At 39.4% G+C, this 19,696-nt stretch overlaps 7 protein-coding genes across 13 annotated transcripts; 2 read left to right on the plus strand and 5 right to left on the minus strand.

The window, feature by feature from the left end:
- Window positions 1–16: 16 nt before the first annotated feature.
- LOC117576822 (serine protease snake) lies at window positions 17–1,364 on the minus strand. The gene is made up of 4 exons (XM_034261894.2): window positions 1,185–1,364; window positions 851–1,124; window positions 475–790; window positions 17–415 (listed from the first exon to the last, which is right to left on the minus strand). Exons 1-4 carry the CDS (start codon window positions 1,264–1,266, stop codon window positions 140–142), a joined length of 948 nt encoding a protein of 315 aa, XP_034117785.1. The 5' UTR covers window positions 1,267–1,364; the 3' UTR covers window positions 17–139.
- Window positions 1,365–1,414: 50 nt separating this feature from the next.
- On the minus strand, window positions 1,415–2,739 carry LOC117576823 (venom protease-like). Its single transcript, XM_034261895.2, has 3 exons — window positions 2,560–2,739; window positions 2,228–2,498; window positions 1,415–2,169 (listed from the first exon to the last, which is right to left on the minus strand). The coding sequence occupies exons 1-3, from the start codon at window positions 2,636–2,638 to the stop codon at window positions 1,581–1,583; spliced, it is 939 nt and encodes a 312-aa protein (XP_034117786.2). The 5' UTR covers window positions 2,639–2,739; the 3' UTR covers window positions 1,415–1,580.
- A 27-nt stretch (window positions 2,740–2,766) lies between these two features.
- LOC117576816 (venom protease-like) lies at window positions 2,767–3,950 on the minus strand. The gene is made up of 3 exons (XM_034261886.2): window positions 3,831–3,950; window positions 3,509–3,779; window positions 2,767–3,452 (listed from the first exon to the last, which is right to left on the minus strand). Exons 1-3 carry the CDS (start codon window positions 3,922–3,924, stop codon window positions 2,855–2,857), a joined length of 963 nt encoding a protein of 320 aa, XP_034117777.1. The 5' UTR covers window positions 3,925–3,950; the 3' UTR covers window positions 2,767–2,854.
- Window positions 3,951–4,159: 209 nt separating this feature from the next.
- Window positions 4,160–5,281, minus strand: LOC117576824 (probable dimethyladenosine transferase). The gene is made up of 3 exons (XM_034261896.2): window positions 5,140–5,281; window positions 4,368–5,080; window positions 4,160–4,309 (listed from the first exon to the last, which is right to left on the minus strand). The coding sequence occupies exons 1-3, from the start codon at window positions 5,195–5,197 to the stop codon at window positions 4,160–4,162; spliced, it is 921 nt and encodes a 306-aa protein (XP_034117787.1). The 5' UTR covers window positions 5,198–5,281.
- A 1,410-nt stretch (window positions 5,282–6,691) lies between these two features.
- On the minus strand, window positions 6,692–16,562 carry LOC117576807 (protein kinase C). Of its 7 annotated transcripts, none has more exons than XM_034261871.2 (11): window positions 16,088–16,562; window positions 14,047–14,417; window positions 13,783–13,976; window positions 13,654–13,711; window positions 13,469–13,581; window positions 13,314–13,387; window positions 12,541–12,572; window positions 10,916–10,986; window positions 9,638–10,847; window positions 9,439–9,578; window positions 6,692–9,379 (listed from the first exon to the last, which is right to left on the minus strand). In XM_034261871.2, exons 2-11 carry the CDS (start codon window positions 14,198–14,200, stop codon window positions 9,218–9,220), a joined length of 2,208 nt encoding a protein of 735 aa, XP_034117762.1. In that variant the 5' UTR covers window positions 14,201–14,417; window positions 16,088–16,562; the 3' UTR covers window positions 6,692–9,217. The 7 variants fall into 7 exon arrangements, with proteins under 7 accessions (XP_034117762.1, XP_034117761.1, XP_034117760.1 ...); XM_034261870.2 differs by having other exon boundaries at window positions 9,638–10,856; XM_034261869.2 differs by having other exon boundaries at window positions 13,636–13,711.
- Window positions 16,563–17,234: 672 nt separating this feature from the next.
- LOC117576826 (protein SGT1 homolog) lies at window positions 17,235–17,929 on the plus strand. The gene has a single exon (XM_034261900.2). The coding sequence runs from the start codon at window positions 17,347–17,349 to the stop codon at window positions 17,896–17,898; it is 552 nt and encodes a 183-aa protein (XP_034117791.1). The 5' UTR covers window positions 17,235–17,346; the 3' UTR covers window positions 17,899–17,929.
- A 297-nt stretch (window positions 17,930–18,226) lies between these two features.
- Window positions 18,227–19,685, plus strand: LOC117576814 (GDP-fucose transporter 1). Its single transcript, XM_034261884.2, is given in 4 exon segments — window positions 18,227–18,398; window positions 18,510–18,676; window positions 18,679–19,232; window positions 19,301–19,685. Coding segments are annotated over 4 exon segments (1,011 nt in total). The 5' UTR covers window positions 18,227–18,321; the 3' UTR covers window positions 19,514–19,685.
- Window positions 19,686–19,696: the final 11 nt, after the last annotated feature.

The raw sequence follows: 19,696 nt of genomic DNA on the forward strand, positions 1-19,696 counted from the left end.
GTAAGAAACGATAATAGTATTCTTGCCATCAAGTATATTGCAGCTATTTTAAAATACCAGTTTTGTTCACAGCCTTGCCAGATCGTCAAATTGCAATCTCAAATAATAACGAGCACTTTTCTTGCATTGAACGGTTATATTAGTGATTGTTCGACATAGTTTCCCTGATCCAATCTAAATAGTAGTGTACACGAGTATAAACGCTGGGAATGTGTGGAGTACCACAAGAAATTCCGGCCGACGTAATGCCCATCACATGATACATGCAAGGATATTCCTGATGATAGACAAGTAATGGTCCACCGGAGTCGCCATTGCAAGTGTCCATTGGCTTTGAGGAGCCCACGCACATTTGGCTAATGGGCGTAAAACCTGTAGGATACTCTTCACTGGGCTCAAGAACGCGGCGACACACCTAGCAAACATACAAGGAAATGTTACAAAGGTAAATATGTTTGTTGTTTTTAAACCTACATCATCTGCAACGCGATCCAATTTGACTTTTAACAATTTCGCCGATGATCTGCCTGCCAAGTTGGTGCTGCCCCAACCAACGGCTATAAACTCATTAATTTTTTGACCACTCTCAAATGGCAAACAAGCCGGATGCTTGTAGCGATCGAATATCACAGATTCGGATAATTTAATTAAGCCGATGTCATTGTAGAGTTCTGGACTGTTAAAGTTGGGATGCTGATAATAATATTGGACACCATAATTTTTGGGCAATGCATCATCTTGCTCTGAATCGAATTCCAAGTCACCCAAACGTACCACATTCACCTCGCCCCTAAAATTGAGCAAATTCATTAATTCCCGCATGCTTTGTTGTGTTCACAATTTCACTCACTGCTCGGACTCGAAGCAATGGGCGGCAGTAAGCACGAATTGGTGGCTAATCAATGTGCCGCCACAAAACCATTCGATGTGCTGCTGCTGCCCATCAAAGTGACCAATACGGGCCATGTGTGGAAACTCCTTGGGATCAGCGGGCTGACCGCCCACAATCAACGGCGTGTAGCGACGACAATTGTCCACGGTTTCATAGGTTATGGGTGCATTGGGAAAGAGAAAACTGTAGGCCACCTCTTCCTCGAACACATCCTTTTTGTATTGAGTGCATGCTATCCAAAATACCAGAGGTATGAAAAGGATCAGAGGCGATCCATTTATTTCCTACTCACAGTTTACTATGTCTGGGTTTTGAGCCAAAATTGTTGGTTGTGATGCCATCAGCGGCATCAGCAGCAGCAGCACCCACCACATCTTTAAGCTTTGACTTTGTTTACCAAATACACAATTGGAGACTGAGCAACCGGTTTGGGGAAAAACAAATTGCCTTCAACTTGACAGCGAATTCAACTTTGCGCTCTGGACTGGTTTGAACTTGGCAAACAGAGAAAGAGAGTGAGAGTGCTAGACGAATCAGCTGTTTAATCGAATAATGATCATCTAAAGCAATTGTTGCGCATACGCCGCGTTGAACAGCTCTGTAAGTTAACTATCAAAACTACTTTATAAAAACCCCATTTCCGAGTAATCATTCATCTTTAATCACGTCGCCACGACTTCCAACGTTCTTAGCTAACTTTAGCCATCTCCTGTTTGATCCAATCCAAGTAGAAATGCACGCGCGTATACAAAGTGGGCGTGTTAGGAATGCCGCAACCAATGCCCAACGAGGTGACGCCCATCACATGATACATACAGGGATATTCCGAATGATACATGATCACCGGGCCACCAGAGTCACCATTGCATGTGTCCTTCTGCTCGTTGGAACCAATACACAACTGTGTAGTGGCATTGTAGCCATTAGGCAGCTCAATGATATCATCGCTCATGGGACATCTATCGCTACCCAAGACATTTAGCTTCACTTTGCGTAGCACATTGGAGTCTGAACCTGCAAATGTGGTGTGACCCCATCCGGTGGCGATGAAGCTATCCTGACGGCTGCCATCCTCAAAGGGCAGACAAGCGGGCACTTTATAGACGTTGAAGTTGACTTGGCGATCTAGCTCAACGATGCCTATGTCATTGTATAGCAAACCATATTCGTAAGCTGGATGTTCGGTGGATTTCCGTACACCAAAGTCTTCAGGTTGTGCGTCATCCTTATCGTTGTTGAACTCCAGTTCGCCCAAGCGCACCACATTTATGGCACCACTGTAAGAAGCGAGTTTACAAATCAGAAATATGCAAGAGCAAACACATTATTTTCTACCTATCCGAGAAGAAACAATGGGCAGCAGTGAGAACCAGGCGATTGCTGATCAAGGTGCCGCCACAGAACCAATCCGTTTCATTTTTACTGTTCCGATTGCCCAAGCGTGCCATGAAAGGGAATTCTTTGGCCTCGGCCGGCTTGCCACCAACGATGAGAGGCGTGTACTTGCGGCAGGTGTCGAGCGTTTTGTAGGTGACTGGTGCACCAGGCAGTAGAAAACTGTAGCCCTGCTGTACGTCAAAAACGCGTTGCTTGTAGCGAGTGCAGGCTGTGAGGGCATTTTTACTTTTATAAACCATATAAAACACTTAGTCAATAGCAGAGCTTACAGTTGACAACGTCTGCATCTTGAGCAAAGATCCGCGACAGAAACAGCGGCAATAGCGACAGCGACAACAGCAACTGCATTACGAAGAGCGATTAAAGTAACTAAATTTGTTTACTGAGCTGCGAACTTGAGCCGCGTCGATTTCAGGAAATCTATTAAATACGTAGATAACACATGCAAATCTCGTTTCCAACACTCAATTATAATCTATGCATAGAAAAAGCAATAATATTTGCTTTGTATTTGTAATTCTCAATGACAAATTATATTGTATATTTGTTGATTATATTATTCCATCATTTGTGGCGCGCCGCTGTTGCTGCCAACTGCTGCTTGATCCAGTCCAAATAATTATGAACTTGCGTATACAAACTGGGCACATTGGGCGTGTCACAGTCAATGCCCGTCGAGGTGACGCCCATCACATGATACATGCAGGGAAACTCCTTGTGATATGTCAACAATGGACCACCAGAATCGCCATTGCAGGTGTCCTTTCGATCAGAGGAGCCAACACAAAGCTGCGACTTCGGATCGAAGCCATTGGGCAGCTCTACGATCTCTCTGGCCAATTCACAACGATCGGCAAAGTTCTTGAGATTCACTTTGAGTAGGTTGGTCGACGGTTTGCCGGCAAACTTCTGATAACCCCAGCCAATGGCAATGAAGTTATCCTGTAGACTGCCATCCTCAAAGGGCAAACAAGCAGGATGTTTGTAGGTATTGAACTTGACTTCGCGATCCAGCTCCAGAATCGCTATGTCGTTGTACAACTCAGATTGCTTAAATCCCGGATGTTCGGTGGCGTTAAGCACACCAAAATCCTCGGGTTCTGCATCTTCGGTTTCGCTGGCAAAGTCTAAATCCCCCAAGCGCACAACGTTCACCGCACCACTGTGAAAAACATAACGAGAGATTACAAAGGCATTGGTTTAGCTGTTGTTACGTACTCTAGGGAGAAGAGACAGTGGGCTGCAGTGAGCACTAGACGATTGCTAATCAATGTGCCGCCACAGAACCAGTTCGTTTCATTCTTGCCGTTGCGATTGCCGAGTCGTGCCATATGGGGAAATTCCTTGGGATCAGCTGGCTGACCGCCAACAATCAAAGGTCGCGAACCCTGACAGTGATCAATGGACTCCCAAGTAACCGGCGCATTGGGAATCAGGAAGCTGATGGCCACACGCTCCTCGAAAATCGTGCGCTTATACATCGTACAAGCTGCAGAAATCAATTAGGGATGGTAATATATTATGATATGATGATAGCTACCCTCTTTAACAGCTGGATCCGGCTGTTGAGCCAATGTAAACGTCACATTGATTACAAGCAGTAGCAGCAAGTGAACTTTGTGAAACTTAGTCATTTTCTTGTAATTAATTGCGACTGTATTTAAACAAGATTCGCAAGCAACTGATCAATGGAAATCGTAGCGTATCGAACAAGTTGAGAATTGCGCTGCCGCTATCAATAAAATGCGCTCTTTGAGCTTAACAATACAATAATATTATTGTAATTGTGTATGCAACAAATTAACATACAAAAGTTTTGTGAAGTTATTAAACAAGTTCTTAAGCATAATGTATAACTATAATTAGACATCAGTTGAAATGAATGCCGACCGCATTGAAAGCCAGCAACAGGCGCATAAACTCATCAATGTCCATTGATCTCGCACGTGTCGTGCTCATGCCCTGCTCCTCCAGCACAGCCAGAACCTTCTCCTGCATGTTAAAGTTCTCCTCAAGTGGCTAAAAACATCAATCATTAAAAACACATTACCAAATCTATTACCAACTTTTTGCTTACCTCATTCCTCAGCGATCGGAACAATTTGTAGTTCTTCTCCAGCATTTCAATCACAGAGTTTACTTTGAATGTCGCCGCCAGCGTTTTGTTCTTGCGAAGGAAAGCAATGCGAGTCAAGCCATCCCACTCGGTGAAGTTGACTGGTGGCGGCGGATTCTTTGGCTCCAAACGCACCACACTGGACTCTACCTTTGGCGGTGGCTTGAAATTGTTTTTGCCCACCTTCATCAACATATCCACACGGGCCAGCAGTTGTGTGTTGATGCTTAAGCGACAGTACAGCTTGTCACCTGGCTTGGCTACCAATCTCTGTGCGAATTCTCGCTGAAACATCAGCACAGCACAACGAAATAGTGGACGATGCAGCAACAGCTTAAATATCAGCGGTGAACTGATCTGATACGGCACGTTGGCAATGCACAGATCAAAGAATGGCAACTCTGCCTTTAGAAAATCACCGATAAGCACCTGTAGCTTGGGTTGCAGTGGCGTCGCCTGGACACGTTTCTGCAACTCGGCGGCGAGACGTGTGTCGATTTCACAAGCAATCACCTTCTTAGCGCGTTCCAGCATGCGCACAGTCATGTTACCAGTACCGGGACCAATTTCCAGCACCACATCGGTGGCTCGCAGTGCTGCCTTTTCCAGCATTGTGGTAATAACCAGTGGATTCTTCAAAATATGCTGGCCAAAATCCTTGTTGAACACAATGCCTGTCAAATAACTTGTTGCTGGTGAATTTGCTCAAATATTTTTGTAAACAACAATTTACCTTGCTTTTGCACCTCATTGTGTATGCGAGATTTCTTTTCCGTTTTTACTTTTGGCATAATTTATCTTTAAACTTATTTACACTTGCTGCCGTTTTGAGAGTAAATTTGTTTTGCTTCTTCCTCTTACAACTAGTTAAAGTACCATGTGCACAGCACAGGGTTGCTTTAATGTTTAGCGTTGCCAGATCAAGCGGTTGGCGCGCAACCCTCATTTTGAAATGTGATTGAAAATGCGAATTTTGTACATTTTTTATAGGTGTTACCTCTTTATTTATTAATTAGTTTTCCTTCATTAAATGTTCACTTAAAATTATAAATCAATTTTTAGTAATTTTGTTTTCTCTTTGGTTATCTTTCCTCACTTCCATCTTACATTTTGTTTTTACCATTTATTTAGTTGCTTGAATAACACTCACTGTCTTCCCTTAGTTCATTTTTTTGTTTGTTTTTTTTTTACAACATATCAACTGTTGACTTTTGACTTTTCTTTGTAGCTTATTTATCCATTCTCTTTAAACATAACTTAAATATTATTTATACGTTTTGGTTTTTCTTCTCAATATAATTTTATGTGTTTTAAATACTTTGTTCTTTTCTTTAGTTCAATATTCTTTCAGTGAGTAGTTTCTATTTTCTGCGTTTTTGTTTGTCTTACATCAGTTAACGATTTAATTTTTTGCATTTCTTTTCAATTTCTTTTATATTTTGGTTTTTACTTTTAAATGTTGTCTATTTATAGAATCTAAATTGAAGAAGGTACATGAAAAGGTGTATTTGTAGGCGTGGCATGTGACTGTGTATGCATTGTAGTATCTTAATAGTGATGAGATAGAATACTTCACACTTCTTCTGCTTGTAGAAAGTTATTCAAGTTATTTTTCTCACGTTAATATGGCAAAATTCTTAAGATGAGACACAGCAATTGCCAGTTATTGATTTGAAAACTCTTAAAGCTGTTTGTTGGCCTTAAAACTGTTTGAATTTGATCGTCGATCGGATCGGCCTGGTAGTATGTATGAATGTAGATAATATTAAAGAGGTTTGCTGTAGGATGAGCGTGCACTCGAATGGTATTTGTTGTTGTTGTTGTTGTTAATGCATTAATTAATTAGCCAGACAAAACAATGCGTTACAATTTAGAACAACTAGGCTCTACAGTTGGCCGTGACGGCGGTTATTTGAAAATATTTTAAATGGTCTTACAGCTAACATTCTGTTTTTAACTCTTTTTTGTGTACGTTTTGCTTTTAGTTTTTATTCAGGTTACGCGTTACATTTTGTTTGTTTTGTTTTTGTGTTTGTGTTTGTATCTTATTTCACAATGCGATGCAGCTGCTGCCTTTCTTTCAAGTTCGGTAACAACCAACAATTATTTTTTTTGTATTTTGTATTTTGTTTGCTTGTTCCTCGAGCGAGGCGATTCATAGATATAAACTAATGTAAATACATATGTATGCTGGCTGGATGCGTATGTAAATAACGGCATTGTCGTATTTCTTTTTACATGTACATGTATATATATATCATTTGTTTTTTAGTTTTAATTTTACCTTTATTTTTTTTTTGGTTTTCTTGTTTTCATATATATGGTTTGCATTTGACCTTGTCCTGTCTTCATTTTGGTTTAGTAAAATGCGCTTTTGAGAATACTTGAGGTTAACATTTAAATGGGTAACTAGCGCTAGCGCTCTGCTTGCTATTTCATAAATATTAATATTATTATTATTATTACACATTGGGTTTTGTTATCATTACATACAAAGTTTCATTATGTTTTTATGTTTTTTTTTTCATTTGTTTAGTTAACAATGTTGCTTACAGTTAGTAATTTGTTCTATACTGCCATTTTTGTTTAGCGGTTTTTGTTTTTCCATACAAATTTATCAAACTTAGTATTCGGCAATCGATTTGCGCTCCTGTAAATGCAGCACAAGAATTGTGTAGTACATTTTAAAAAGTCAATTTTATAGTTGCTCTCAAATCAACATTAAAACAAAATTCAAAAACAAATGACAATGCCATTTAATTCAATGTGATTGACATACAAATCAATCAAACACATTAAATCATTATTTTCATTATTCTTGTTGTAACAAATTTCGATGCCACATTGCACTGTTTTTTTTGCTGCAATGTTTGTTTCAGTTTGTTATTGTTATTGTTTTGTATGCTATCTTTGTTTGCAAATCGTATTTGTTGTTTGAGTCTTTGGTTTTAAAATCAACACATATATATTTATTATAATTGTTTAATATTGGTATTATTACATACATTGTAAACTTCATCGGTTTCTGCATTCATTTGTTTTTGTTCTTGGTTTGTTCATCAGCAGTTTTAACTGCCTATTCCACATAAGTATACTATATTTTTATTCTATTTATGCATATACATATGTGTATATATATAATTCAAATACATCTACGTACTCCTTTATATATATTTATATATATACACACATACATATACAAATATATCGTTACACTGTTACTTTACTGACATATTATACTTTCTCCAACTTACGGGCTAAACACATTTTGCATTTGAATGTATTTATAATTTGTTTGTTTTCTTCCATAAAATATATATGTATATATATATATATTTATGAATTTAAAATGTTTTGTTTGTTTTTTTTTTTTTTGGTTTTTTTATTTTGTTCTCTTGTTATGACTAAGCTTAGTTTCATTCACTTAGTTTTTATTGTTTAAATTTCTGCATTTGTTTAGCTCAAAAGTTTGTGTCCGTATGAATTGTACGTATGTATTTGTGTGTTGTGTGTGTTTTTGTTCGTGTATGTGTATGTATTTATTTTTGGCTTTATTTTGTTGTATTAATATTATGTTTGTATGTATAACAATAAGTTAATTTTAAAATAATATCGCTTTAATACTTGAGAAGGAAATTGTGCAAGAGTTCGAATACGCTTTAACTTGGCTAATATTTTTCATATTTTCTTCGTGTGTTTCTTTTGTGTGTGTGTGTTGTATCTGTGTACACATTTTTTTTTTTTTTTCTCATTTTCTTTTTGTTGGACTATTGTGACATTCTCTTGAGATTCGCATAGGAGAAAGTGCTATTGGTTTAGGGATAGCGCTGTTGTTGCGATGTTGTCTGCATTTAAGTGCGAAAACTTGAGATTCGACACATTAATAAATAAAAAACTAATAACAAATAGCATGGCGCAGCATTTGCAATAACATTGACTAGATCAGGGGCTTATTTTGGCAATCAATACAATAATAATGTTAAAGGGATATACTATATAGGGGGTAATAGTAATAAGCTGCAAAAGTGGCGCCTTGCTTCGAGACGCTTTGAGCATTTAACACTAGCAAAAGCGATGGGATCATTTTTGTTGTTGGCGGACAACAGACAGTGCAGATAGAAAAATAAAATATATAAACAATAAACAAAATTCTTTAACTCCTATTTGTGTGTGTGTGTCTGTGTTTGATTGTTTGTTTGGTTTGTGCATGTGTGTATGTTTACAGTTTATAGTAAAGTTTGTTTGTTTATTGGCACTGGTCGCAGATGACGACGATGTAGGAATCTCTACGCGTTCTCTGATTATTTGTTGTAGTTTTGCAGTAGAATACAATCCATTTCTCTACCTACATGTGTGTTTCGTGTGTGTGTGTATTGTGTATATACTATATAACTTGCAATTCTCAGCTTCTGATTCTGCTTCTCTTTTTCATTTGCATTTTAGTTTGTGATTTATGTTTTCTTTTTTTTTTTTGTTTTTTGTTATTTTAGAGCTACGCTTTTGTAAATTCCAACAGATAACTTAAAACGAAATAAAGATAAAGACGACAACTGGAAACAGACAACAATAAAGCGTTCGTAAAATTATCAACGGAAGCAGAGTTCATCAAGTTTAAGTTTCAAGTGCTAGGGATAAGCTAGGGCTAGGAATAGGCTAAGAGAATAGCATAGGTCTGTACCTAATTAAAAACCAGGCAAATAAATTGCCCTGTGCTTAAAATTTCGACTGATCCAGTTTGCTGGTTCATTTTTCCCGCCAACGTTAAGCGCATGTCCACTCATCCAAAATGGTTGCCTTCTTCTTCTTCTGGCTTAGAACACCTTGCGCTCTGGCCCAAACTTGGGATTAACAAACGAGAATCCAGCGAATTCGTCCTGATTAATGCAACGTATAACCTCGTTGCCAATGGGTGTTAATACCGGCTCCTCTTTGGTAAACTCGGCATCGAAATTGTTGGCATCACGTGGGTTTTTCTATAAAAAAAATAATGTAATTAATAGATGCCCAACAACACCTACGACGGCATACTTACCATTTTAGGTCGGAATGGTGGCTTTATGTTGCGCTTCTCCAGTTCCTTCCAGTCCAGTTTATTGAAGAATGCATGCTTGCGTATTTCATTCTCATCTCCGGTGCAACCCAGTCGCTGTTCAGGATTCTTGGTGAGAAAACCTAAAGCGCAAATATGTTATTAAATATATATACTAATCACTTTTATATGCTTTACTCACCTTTCAATATGGACACAGCTTCACGGGACAACCACACCGGATAGAGGACATCGTCGTGCATAATCGAATCGAAAAGCTCATCCTCATTGTCAGCCTCGAATGGCGGCTGACCGGCCATCATCTCATACATGAGCACTCCCAGCGCCCACCAATCCACCGAGGCGCCGTACTCCTGCTCTTTTAGAATTTCAGGTGCAATGTAGTCGGGTGTACCGCAGAATGTCGTGGTCAGCATGCCGTTCATAATGCCCTCCTTGCACATACCGAAATCAGCGAGCTTACAATGTCCCTCCTGGTCGAGCAGTATGTTATCCAGCTTCAGATCGCGATAGATGACACCATGGGTGTGCAGAAACTGCAGCGCTAGCGTCACCTCGGCCGCATAGAAGGCGGCACGTGCTGCCTCGAAACGACGCGCCTTTTGTATCTGAAACATCAGATCGCCACCGTTCACATACTCCATGACGAAGAACAGACGATCCGGTGTCTGAAAACACGAATGCAACGCCGTAAGGAACGGATGATTGGCGGCCAAGGCCAGTATGCGTTTCTCCGTCATTGTGCAGTCCACATCGTCGTCCTGTATGATGGCATCCTTCTTCAGCACCTTGATGGCATAAATCTCATCGGTGCCTTTCTTCTCAGCCAGCATCACCTTGCCGAACGATCCCTTGCCGAGCACTTTGATAAAGTTAAAGTCGAGCAGCGAGCATTTGCCAGGACGCGAATCGCCGCCACCGACAGCCAAGCTCATGCAGCTACTGCTGTTGTAGCCACTGGTCAAGGTGGTTGTCGATGTGGCCAAACTGTCGGCCGACAGTGCGCCACTGCGAAATGAGGCGCCTGGCGCAGCGTCGCCACCCTCGCCGCCCAGCGAGGCGCCATAATTGTCCTCGCCACCCGGTTGACTCAAGTATTTGGAACGTCGCGGCTGCTGGCCCTGTTTATCCGGTGAGATGCCCAGCGAGCTGAGTATCTCGGCCATTTGCTTGGTGTTGATGCCGCATGTGTTGGCCACATTCTTTTGGCACCGCTTGTGAACGTTCAAGCCGCATGTCTCGCATTGCAGTCCCTGCTTGATCAGTCCGTAGAGCAGCGAGCCGCAGTGATCGCAGAATGTGAATCGCTTGTAACTGTGCACCACAAAACGATGCGGCACATTCACATTAAATCGCTGCCCGGCCGGCACAACTTCCACTTTGGCCTGCTGCTGTGTTGGCAATAGTAGAAAGATGCAAATGAATCTCTGGTTGAATGCAAAATAAACTCAATATTTACCTCATCACGCATTCCCGGACATTTGGAGACCACAGACAGATGGCACTTTTTATGTACAACTAATGTGCAGACTAGAAATGATTAAACCAAAATAGAATCTCACATTAATTCCCATAGTCAATCAAAGTTCTCTCAGCCTGCGCACGGCTCGAAAGGCAAAGTGCATGGCAAATTCAAATCAATTCAATTCACTTAGCTAACGAATCACAGCAGTGCAGTACGTATAAATATCTATTGATGTTCTAAGCATATATTTACATTTCTACCTTTTGAAAGTAAATTAATTTTTGTATACAAAATACATTCAGCTGTTAGACACACACTTAAATATTAGCTTACATTTCATGTAATTAATTTGTTGTAATCACGTACAATAATAATAATAATAAGAATAATGTGTGTGTGAGAGGTGTTCGAGTATGTTGTTTCAATTTTGGCGTCATTGTCGAATTATCAAATTAGTTTGCTTAATCATATGAAGAACATCAAAAATTGTTTAATCACACGGTGTGCAAATGCATTTTGTGGCGTGCAAAATTAAACTTCAAACCATATGTGTGCCAAAAGTTAATTGGACTCTTAAATATTTAGGGTTTAAGCCTTGCAAAGCGCACCTTACCTAATTAACAACTGAAACTTTCGTAACTACTAATAAAATAAGGGTATTATTGAATCACTCTTAACTCTTAAATAAATTGGGCAAAATGAGTATTTAACAAAAGCTATTTTTGTTTTAAAATATTAGCTAAGGTGCCCCATAAAAATATAACTACTGAATTTGTTAAAAGTTCTGGTTCTGACAATCTTTAAAAATCAAATTTTTATGCTACTTTTACAAAATAATTTATTAGCCTATCTAAAAAGTTATAGACGGGTTTCCTTTTTTACTTTTATTGAATCTTTTAGACGGAATAATGTTTTCTTATCCAGTCACAATAAGAATAACTACAATTTCTTTATTTGTAATAGCCAATAATTTCTTCTAAATAATATTCTTAATTATTTTACCAATTAAATTGTAAACCCCAAGAATCAAGTATAATAACTCTAGCGTAACACTTATAATTTTGAAATAGCTTAAGACGACTCTTAGAATTACTTTGAAAGTGTAATTGCTTGGCGATATTAAATCTTATCAATTAACGATTAGTACGGGAACAAGACAGTGTAAAACATAGTTACAATATGTGTGTTTTGTAGCATGTGTATTGAACAAAACCATCAACAAAATGGTCAATGCAGTGCTTTCTTTAGGTGCATGAACATTTGCAGAATGCAGAAAAGAAGCATCAAGAGCAGCGACGACGACAAAAATAAAGTGAATCAACTATGCTAATGATAGTCCAATTTGATATTTGAATATAGCATATGTACTTAATACTAATTGTGGACAATGGCAAATGCTTTGTTTCCGGAATTGAAACAACAGGACAACATCAAAACAAACAACAAACAAACGAACGAACGAATTAAACGAGCAAATGCAAGTGGTGATGGATATCGTTATAGTTTTTTTTTTTGTTTTTGAATATTTTTAATTGTTTATGTAATTGTCTTCTGAGAAACTGTTGGGTCTCTTGAAGAAATTCCTTTTTTACTTGTTTAATTTTAAGCAGAACACATACCTTGACATTGATAGCCTTGTTTACCAATTCCCCTGCAAAAAGGCAAGAAATTCCGTGGCTATTGCATATATATTTCTTTTATAACTGAGTGATGAGTGTTTTTATTGTAGTTTTTTTTTTATATTGTGTAGGCATGAATGTACATATGCGTAAAAAAATCAAAATCGAAAAAAAATATAGAGAATGGAGTAGACCCTCAGCTCGGAACCAAAAGATGAATGTCAAGCATATGTTTTTGTGTGTAGAGTAGAGTACGTGTGTGTGTGTGTGTATGGAGGATGCGAGACCAACCCAGTGAACCAAGTGAAAAACTGTTGCCCACGGCGCAAGAAAACTCCAAGTATTATGATATGTGAAAATTGGTTAATTCAAAATTAGATAAGAGCAAAAAGATCAACTTAAAAAACTTATAAGTAAACGTTATAAGATAGCTAAAATACGTAGTGGGAATCCAAAAAGTTGTGTATGTTACGATTACGATACATAAAAGTACATCGAAATCAATAGATGTGTGTGTGTGTGTGTGTGTGTGTCTAAATATTAGTTAGAAATAATAAATTCAAAATAAAGTGTTATGCCAATGCTTTGATGTGTGTCGTGTATTTTGTTGTGTTTCGTGTGTGTGTATGTTTTGTGGTTTGTTGTAAATTATATCAAACTCCAAAATCAATTACAACTTAAATAAAAAAGATGGTACTGTAGATGACAGCCTGGCTGTGAGTACGTTTGTAGTACAGCATGGTAAATGCTGGAATAAATTGCATTTCACTCACCAAATAAACTCGCGACAATGTGAACAGAAGGTGGGCTGACGCAAGAATGTTGCCATAAACTTATGACCATTAACCTATCACAAGGTGAAGTCGAAGAAAATGGGTAATTAATCATTTTGGTGATCGATTGATAGATATCAAAGATATCGCATTACCTGATGAACACGACGGCGCATAGCACCGCGACGTCGATTGAATCCGGCGCGTTCTTTGAACTCCTTGTTAACGGCGACGGTCTGCTCGACTTCGGCATCGGCCTTGGCTTGATCTATAAAATCGAAAGGGTTACAATGCTCAAAGGTAAATATTGTACAGAACTAACCATAATTCTCATGCCTACCATTGCGGCTCTTCAGCTCGATAATGACATGGATTTTGCCCTGTGGCTCTAGGTTGATCTGTCACACAGAAATAAACATAAAGTATTAGTAAACTGAATGAAATGGCAAATCGGGTGAGTCAAACGTACCCATAGATCGGGCACTCCAGACTCGCTCTGCATGAGATCCTCGAATGGTATGATGCAGTTGGCGACAAAATCATCTGGCGGCAGGGCAGCATCATGAAAGACAGTTAAATTGATGTTGCGCGCATTGGTCACGTCGTGGACGAACTGTTCGTTCCATACCGGATCAAACGTCTTTGGTCTTGTTGTCGAGCGATCTGCAAGGAGGATGTGTTAAGATTAGCAACCATTTCAAAACATTTGGCTGTAAAGTGTTTGGATAATTACCGAAATGACTCTCGTCGACATCTATGGACACGTAGGGATCGATGAGCTGCTCATCGGCCAATTTGCCAAATGTTAAATTGTGGCGCTTTTGAAAATCTGTTGGACGTAGGCCGCTTGCCTCGCAAACCTTGATCTGCAGTTTACCCGTAAACATTGCGCTGATTGCTTCAGCTTCGCCTCACTTCTTCTTTGTGCTGTTGTTTTGTGTGTGCGTGTGTGTGTGTATGTGATGTGATGTGCTTGTTTGTGTGTGTGTATTGTTATGATGATCTGGTTATTGGCAGGAGTAAAGTCGACAGCGCCGCGTGGTTGCAGCTGCGGTGGTTACAAAACGCTCTTCCCCCTTCTTGTTGCTTGTTGTTATTGTTGTGCTGCAAAATATAAACGAAATTTAGATGATGGCATACTCTTTATTCTCCACTCCCCACACTCTCCACTCTCTACTCTGAGCACTGACTATAAGAACTGTTACTCTAGGTCATTGACATACTGGAAATTGCGTATACACTGAATGCTCAAATGAATTTCAAGGTCGCCACTCGACGACTTGGCATTGATGATGAAAAATGGGAACACACAGAGCACAGAACGCGATTTTAATGGAAACAGCAACGCGCAGCGCATATTCTTCTTATCCGTTGCACTTCCGTTCGGGCATTGAGATGAATTTGCGTTAGTCAGCATTGGAATTAAGTCGCCTCGCGAATTATGAAACGTTCAAGAGATAAACACACACACACATACACACTCACATTGCCACATGCAGTTGTATGTGTGAACATTTACATTTAAACATTCATACAAATGTAGATATTGCGAGATAAAGCTGAATTAAAGTTGCCCTTAACAATGTTGCTGTTGTCGTTGCTTAGTTTTGATTTGCTATTACATATTATTCTTATACATACAGTAAAATATTTTTTTTTTATGTATTTACTACCTTCAACTCATAAACAGACACAGGCACACACACACACACACAAACATACGTACGTACAGAGAAGCAAGCACTCGGACAGTGCATACATAGCAGCAGTAGCAGATATTTTTCACAAATAAAACAACAAAGAAAGAATAACAAGCAATCCTAATACCTCTGCGCCAGTCCCGCACCACTCCACATCACGTCTCCCTCACAGCAACCACCCACAACCAACCACTCCACCCCACTACACACCCACAAGCCACAGCAAGCAAGCAGTATTGCGATTGCTACTAACCCAGCGCGCTCACTCTCTGTCTCTCGCTCGCTCTAACTCACTCACCCACTCTCTCTGCATCGCTCTCTTTCTGACTTTTATAAGAACACGAGAAATTCTCATACACACAGATGCACACACATAAATTCCAGCACAAACAATACACACACACGACGCAGGCAAGGCAGTCAAAACAGCAATAGACAGAAAATGCAAATTGCACAAGTATATTTGACAATATGACAATTGCGACTAGTGCGTTAATTTACAATTACCATTAAATCAACAAAAAAAATGCCACTTGAAAAAAACTTATATGCACAACGGACCAAGAGAGCGCGAGAGAAAGAATGAGAGCGCTGCGCACCTTCATTTCTTTCTGTGCTGTTCTGTTCCAAAAGAGCGGAGCAACACACAGAGAACAAACACAGGCAAAGAACCAAACAGACAGGCGCAGTACTTGAATGACCCAAATATGACAGTGCACACTGGTTTGGAAAAGCGCTTTTCATCATAAACATGCTCTATCTAGCAAAAACATTTGTAATAATTTGTAATGAAACCCATTTGCATCTCTCGATTTTCAAATTATTGAAATGACAAATTCAATGGAAACCAATGCGTATACTTGATATCCAATTAGACCTTTTGCTTTATCTTATTTGAATGTGATTCTATTCAGTATATTATAATGTCAGCTTTAGTAGTGGAGCCAGCTGGGCAAAGAGACGACACTCGCGACGCGAGCGTTCAAGGAATTGAAAGAGCATTCCGTAACGCGCAGACCAGACCTTCAGGCAAAATCGGTGGACATTACATTACATTACACCTCAATTACTTACCTTTTCTCGCAAGGGTACCGTGGCTGTGGCTGTGTGGCTGTGCGCCGTGCTGCTTGCTCTGCTCTCTCTTCGCTCGCCTTGTGTGTCTGTCCGCGCGCTCACGATTGTTGGTATATTAGAGAAAAATGTTCAGCTACATACATACACATGCATACATATGTATGTACATACATACATATGTGCGAAAAAATTAAGGATGGCACATACACAGTCACAGGCACTAGCACAAGCACACACACTCATACGCAAACAGACACCCTGTTTGCACAATTTCCAATTGGAAATACTTTCAAGCAATTTGCTTCTTTCAATTTTAATTTCTGCAACAGTGGCAATGTGTTTACACTATTTTTTCACACAAACACACTTTCCAACATTTTTCGACAATAGAATTTCATTTCGAGCACGGTTATTAAAGTAAAAATAAAAAATTATTTATCGTCTTTCGCTCGTCTTTGCCTTTGACAACAGTGTGACCGCGAGATCAATTACAATCTATACCACTTTGCACTGACAAATGTACTAAACAACACCATTACAAAATACTGCACAATCCAGAAATTCTTACAAAAAAATTCTGAAAAATGTCCGCTTAATTTTATGCCTTTCTGGACACATGACTGGAACGCTGCTGTTAAGAATAATTGTAATTCGCAAAAATAATATAAAAGGTCGAGATTCTCTACTGGAGAAACTTCTATAGCACTATCGATGTATCCATTTTTATTTAAGCTTGCAATTTCATTATTCAACTACAAATTATGGGAACTCCTAATAAAATAAAATTGTTATGAAAAATGCTAAAAAAAAAAATGAGTAACGGTTTTTGTAATGTTCTTTAAAGCTTACATAAATACCAAACAAAACACACCTTTTGTTATTTCCAGTATCTTATACCAAATGAGGCGCTGTGATGTGTAAAATCTGAATTATTTTTTAAAAACGTGTATCATTGACGTTTTTAATGTATGTAATACATACATGCTGTATGCATACATTAATATTATAATTCTTGGTGCACTTTCATTTAAATTGGTACATTTTCTAATAAGTCAAAATCAAAATGGTACATTTTGTAAAAGTGGCAATCGAGGCTGCCATTTTGGCAAAACAGCTGATTTTGTTGTAAGTGGCAACGCTTTTTAGTTTTTAGACATTTCCCTCATTCAGTCACAAGCAAAGCCTGACAGAACAGAAATATTTATCTATATTTAAAAATTATACTATCTTCGTTACATTTTTGCAAAATAATAGGCAAAATGTCTGTGCGTTATGATTGGTATCAATCCGAGACAAAGGTGGTCATAACCGTGCTTTTGAAGAACGCAACTGAGAAGAATTACGCTGTAAATATTGATGCCGAAAAAGTACATATGACTGCAGATGGTTATGAACTGACGCTTCAACTGCTCCATCCCATTGTTGTCGAGCGCTCATCACACAAAGCATTTCCGTCCAAGGTTGAAATCACTTTGGCCAAAGAAACCGGAGTGCGCTGGGATGCGCTTGAACAGAAGGCTAGCAATGTGACGTCCGATGCTCCGCCACCGACGCGTCAAGTAAAGAACTGGGATCGTTTGGTCAGTGAGGAAGAGAAGAATGACGAGAAGGAAGCCAAGGGCGAAGCAGCTTTAAATCAGTTATTTAAAAAGATCTACAACTCATCCACACCGGAGGTCCAGAAGGCGATGAACAAATCCTTCTCTGAATCCGGTGGCACTGTTCTGAGCACCAATTGGAATGAAGTCGGAAAAGAAAAGGTAGACGTCAAACCACCAGAAGGCACAGAATTTCGTCAATGGGATCAATAAATGCAGAATCATGTTGCACTACACAAAGAAATTGATGAACACCTAGATTTTAAATCAAACAACACACACAAACACTCAACTGCATAATGTTAAGAACATAATAATAAATAACAAATCTGATAATAAGCATTAATAAATTTGTTTCAAATAAATTTGAATTTGAACAACTTCTGTTTTGCATTTTCAACAGTTACCCGTCGAAGTAGTCTAGAACGACGGTGACAAACGTTACCAGCTGTACTGAGGGGATATTTGCATGAGTGTTTGAGAGTATATTGGTGTGTGCATTCTGTAGGAAGTTTACCCAGAAGGGAAATTTGAAGCGTAATCAGCTGATCGATAGCCGGCGCTGTGCAAACAACGCACAATATTTTGTATTTATTTTTATACCGTGGCACAAATTTAAACCGCACAAAAGACAAAATGTATAAAAATTTAGAGGAACACAATCGGCTTGTCAATAAATATCTCAAGATATTCTTTGTGGTGGCCTTGTATTGGTAAGCAATATAGTTTGCACTTCTAAAATAGTTCTCATTGAGAACTTCTCAGATACAACATTTTCTGAGATACATTTTCAACACGTTGCATTTTTTTGTTGGGAAAAACAGGTGCACCTCTATACTGACTGTGTTCGTGAACAAGCATCTGCTGAGCAGTGATACCGTTAACCTTGGAGCACCCCTGTTTATGTCTTGGTATCAATGTGTCGTGTCCACCATCATTTGTTATTGCATGAGTCGGCTTAGTCGCAAGTATCCAAGTGTGTTCACATTCCCGAGGGAAATCCGTTGGATATTGACACATTCCGAAAACTGCTGCCGCTGTCCGTGCTCTATACGTTGATGATTGGCGCCAACAACTTGTCATTGACCTATGTAACCGTGGCCTTCTATTACATTGGGCGCTCTCTGACCACTGTCTTCAGTGTGGTGCTGACCTATGTGATACTGCGGCAACGCACCAGTTTCAAGTGCCTCTTATGCTGTGCCACCATTGTGATCGGCTTTTGGCTGGGCGTGGATCAGGAGAGCTTAACCACAGCCTTCTCGTGGCGTGGCACCGTATTTGGGGTGCTTAGCTCCTTGGCGTTGGCCATGTACTCGATTCAGACGAAGAAGGCGCTGGCTCATGTGAATCAGGAAATCTGGCTGCTCAGCTACTACAACAATCTGTACTCGACGATCCTCTTTCTGCCACTAATTGTACTCAATGGGGAGCTGGGCACCATCTTGGCCTATCCTTATATGGGGGCACCATGGTTCTGGGCTGCGATGACGCTGAGTGGATTTTGTGGTTTCGCCATTGGCTTTGTAACAGCTTTAGAGATAAAGGTAAGTGAATGAGTCAGTTAGCGTGTTAGCGACTTATCACAACTCTCTTGTTTTTCTGCTGATTGCAGGTTACCTCACCGCTAACGCACAACATCTCGGGCACGGCGAAAGCGTGCGCCCAGACAGTTATTGCCACGCAGTATTACAACGATGTGCGCTCAGGCATCTGGTGGACTTCGAATATAGTTGTGTTGGTCGCAAGTGCGGCATATACGCGGGTGAAGCAATTGGAAATGTTGCAGCAGCATCAGCAGCGCAATGCGGCAACATTGAAAGCCTGATTTCCAAACATTTCCCACAACAATTATGCAAATGACAAGAATTTAGCATTGTGCAACTTCCAAACAACAAACTAAGAACCCTTTTAAGACCTTAAACTAAGTGTAAAAGTATCCTAACATTATCCATTTCATATACGTACAACATTCTTTATAAATAAGGAAAAAATCCAAAGATAACGCGGA

Source organism: Drosophila albomicans, chromosome 2R (genome assembly GCF_009650485.2).
Source record: "Drosophila albomicans strain 15112-1751.03 chromosome 2R, ASM965048v2, whole genome shotgun sequence".
Classification (NCBI taxonomy): domain Eukaryota; kingdom Metazoa; phylum Arthropoda; class Insecta; order Diptera; family Drosophilidae; genus Drosophila; species Drosophila albomicans.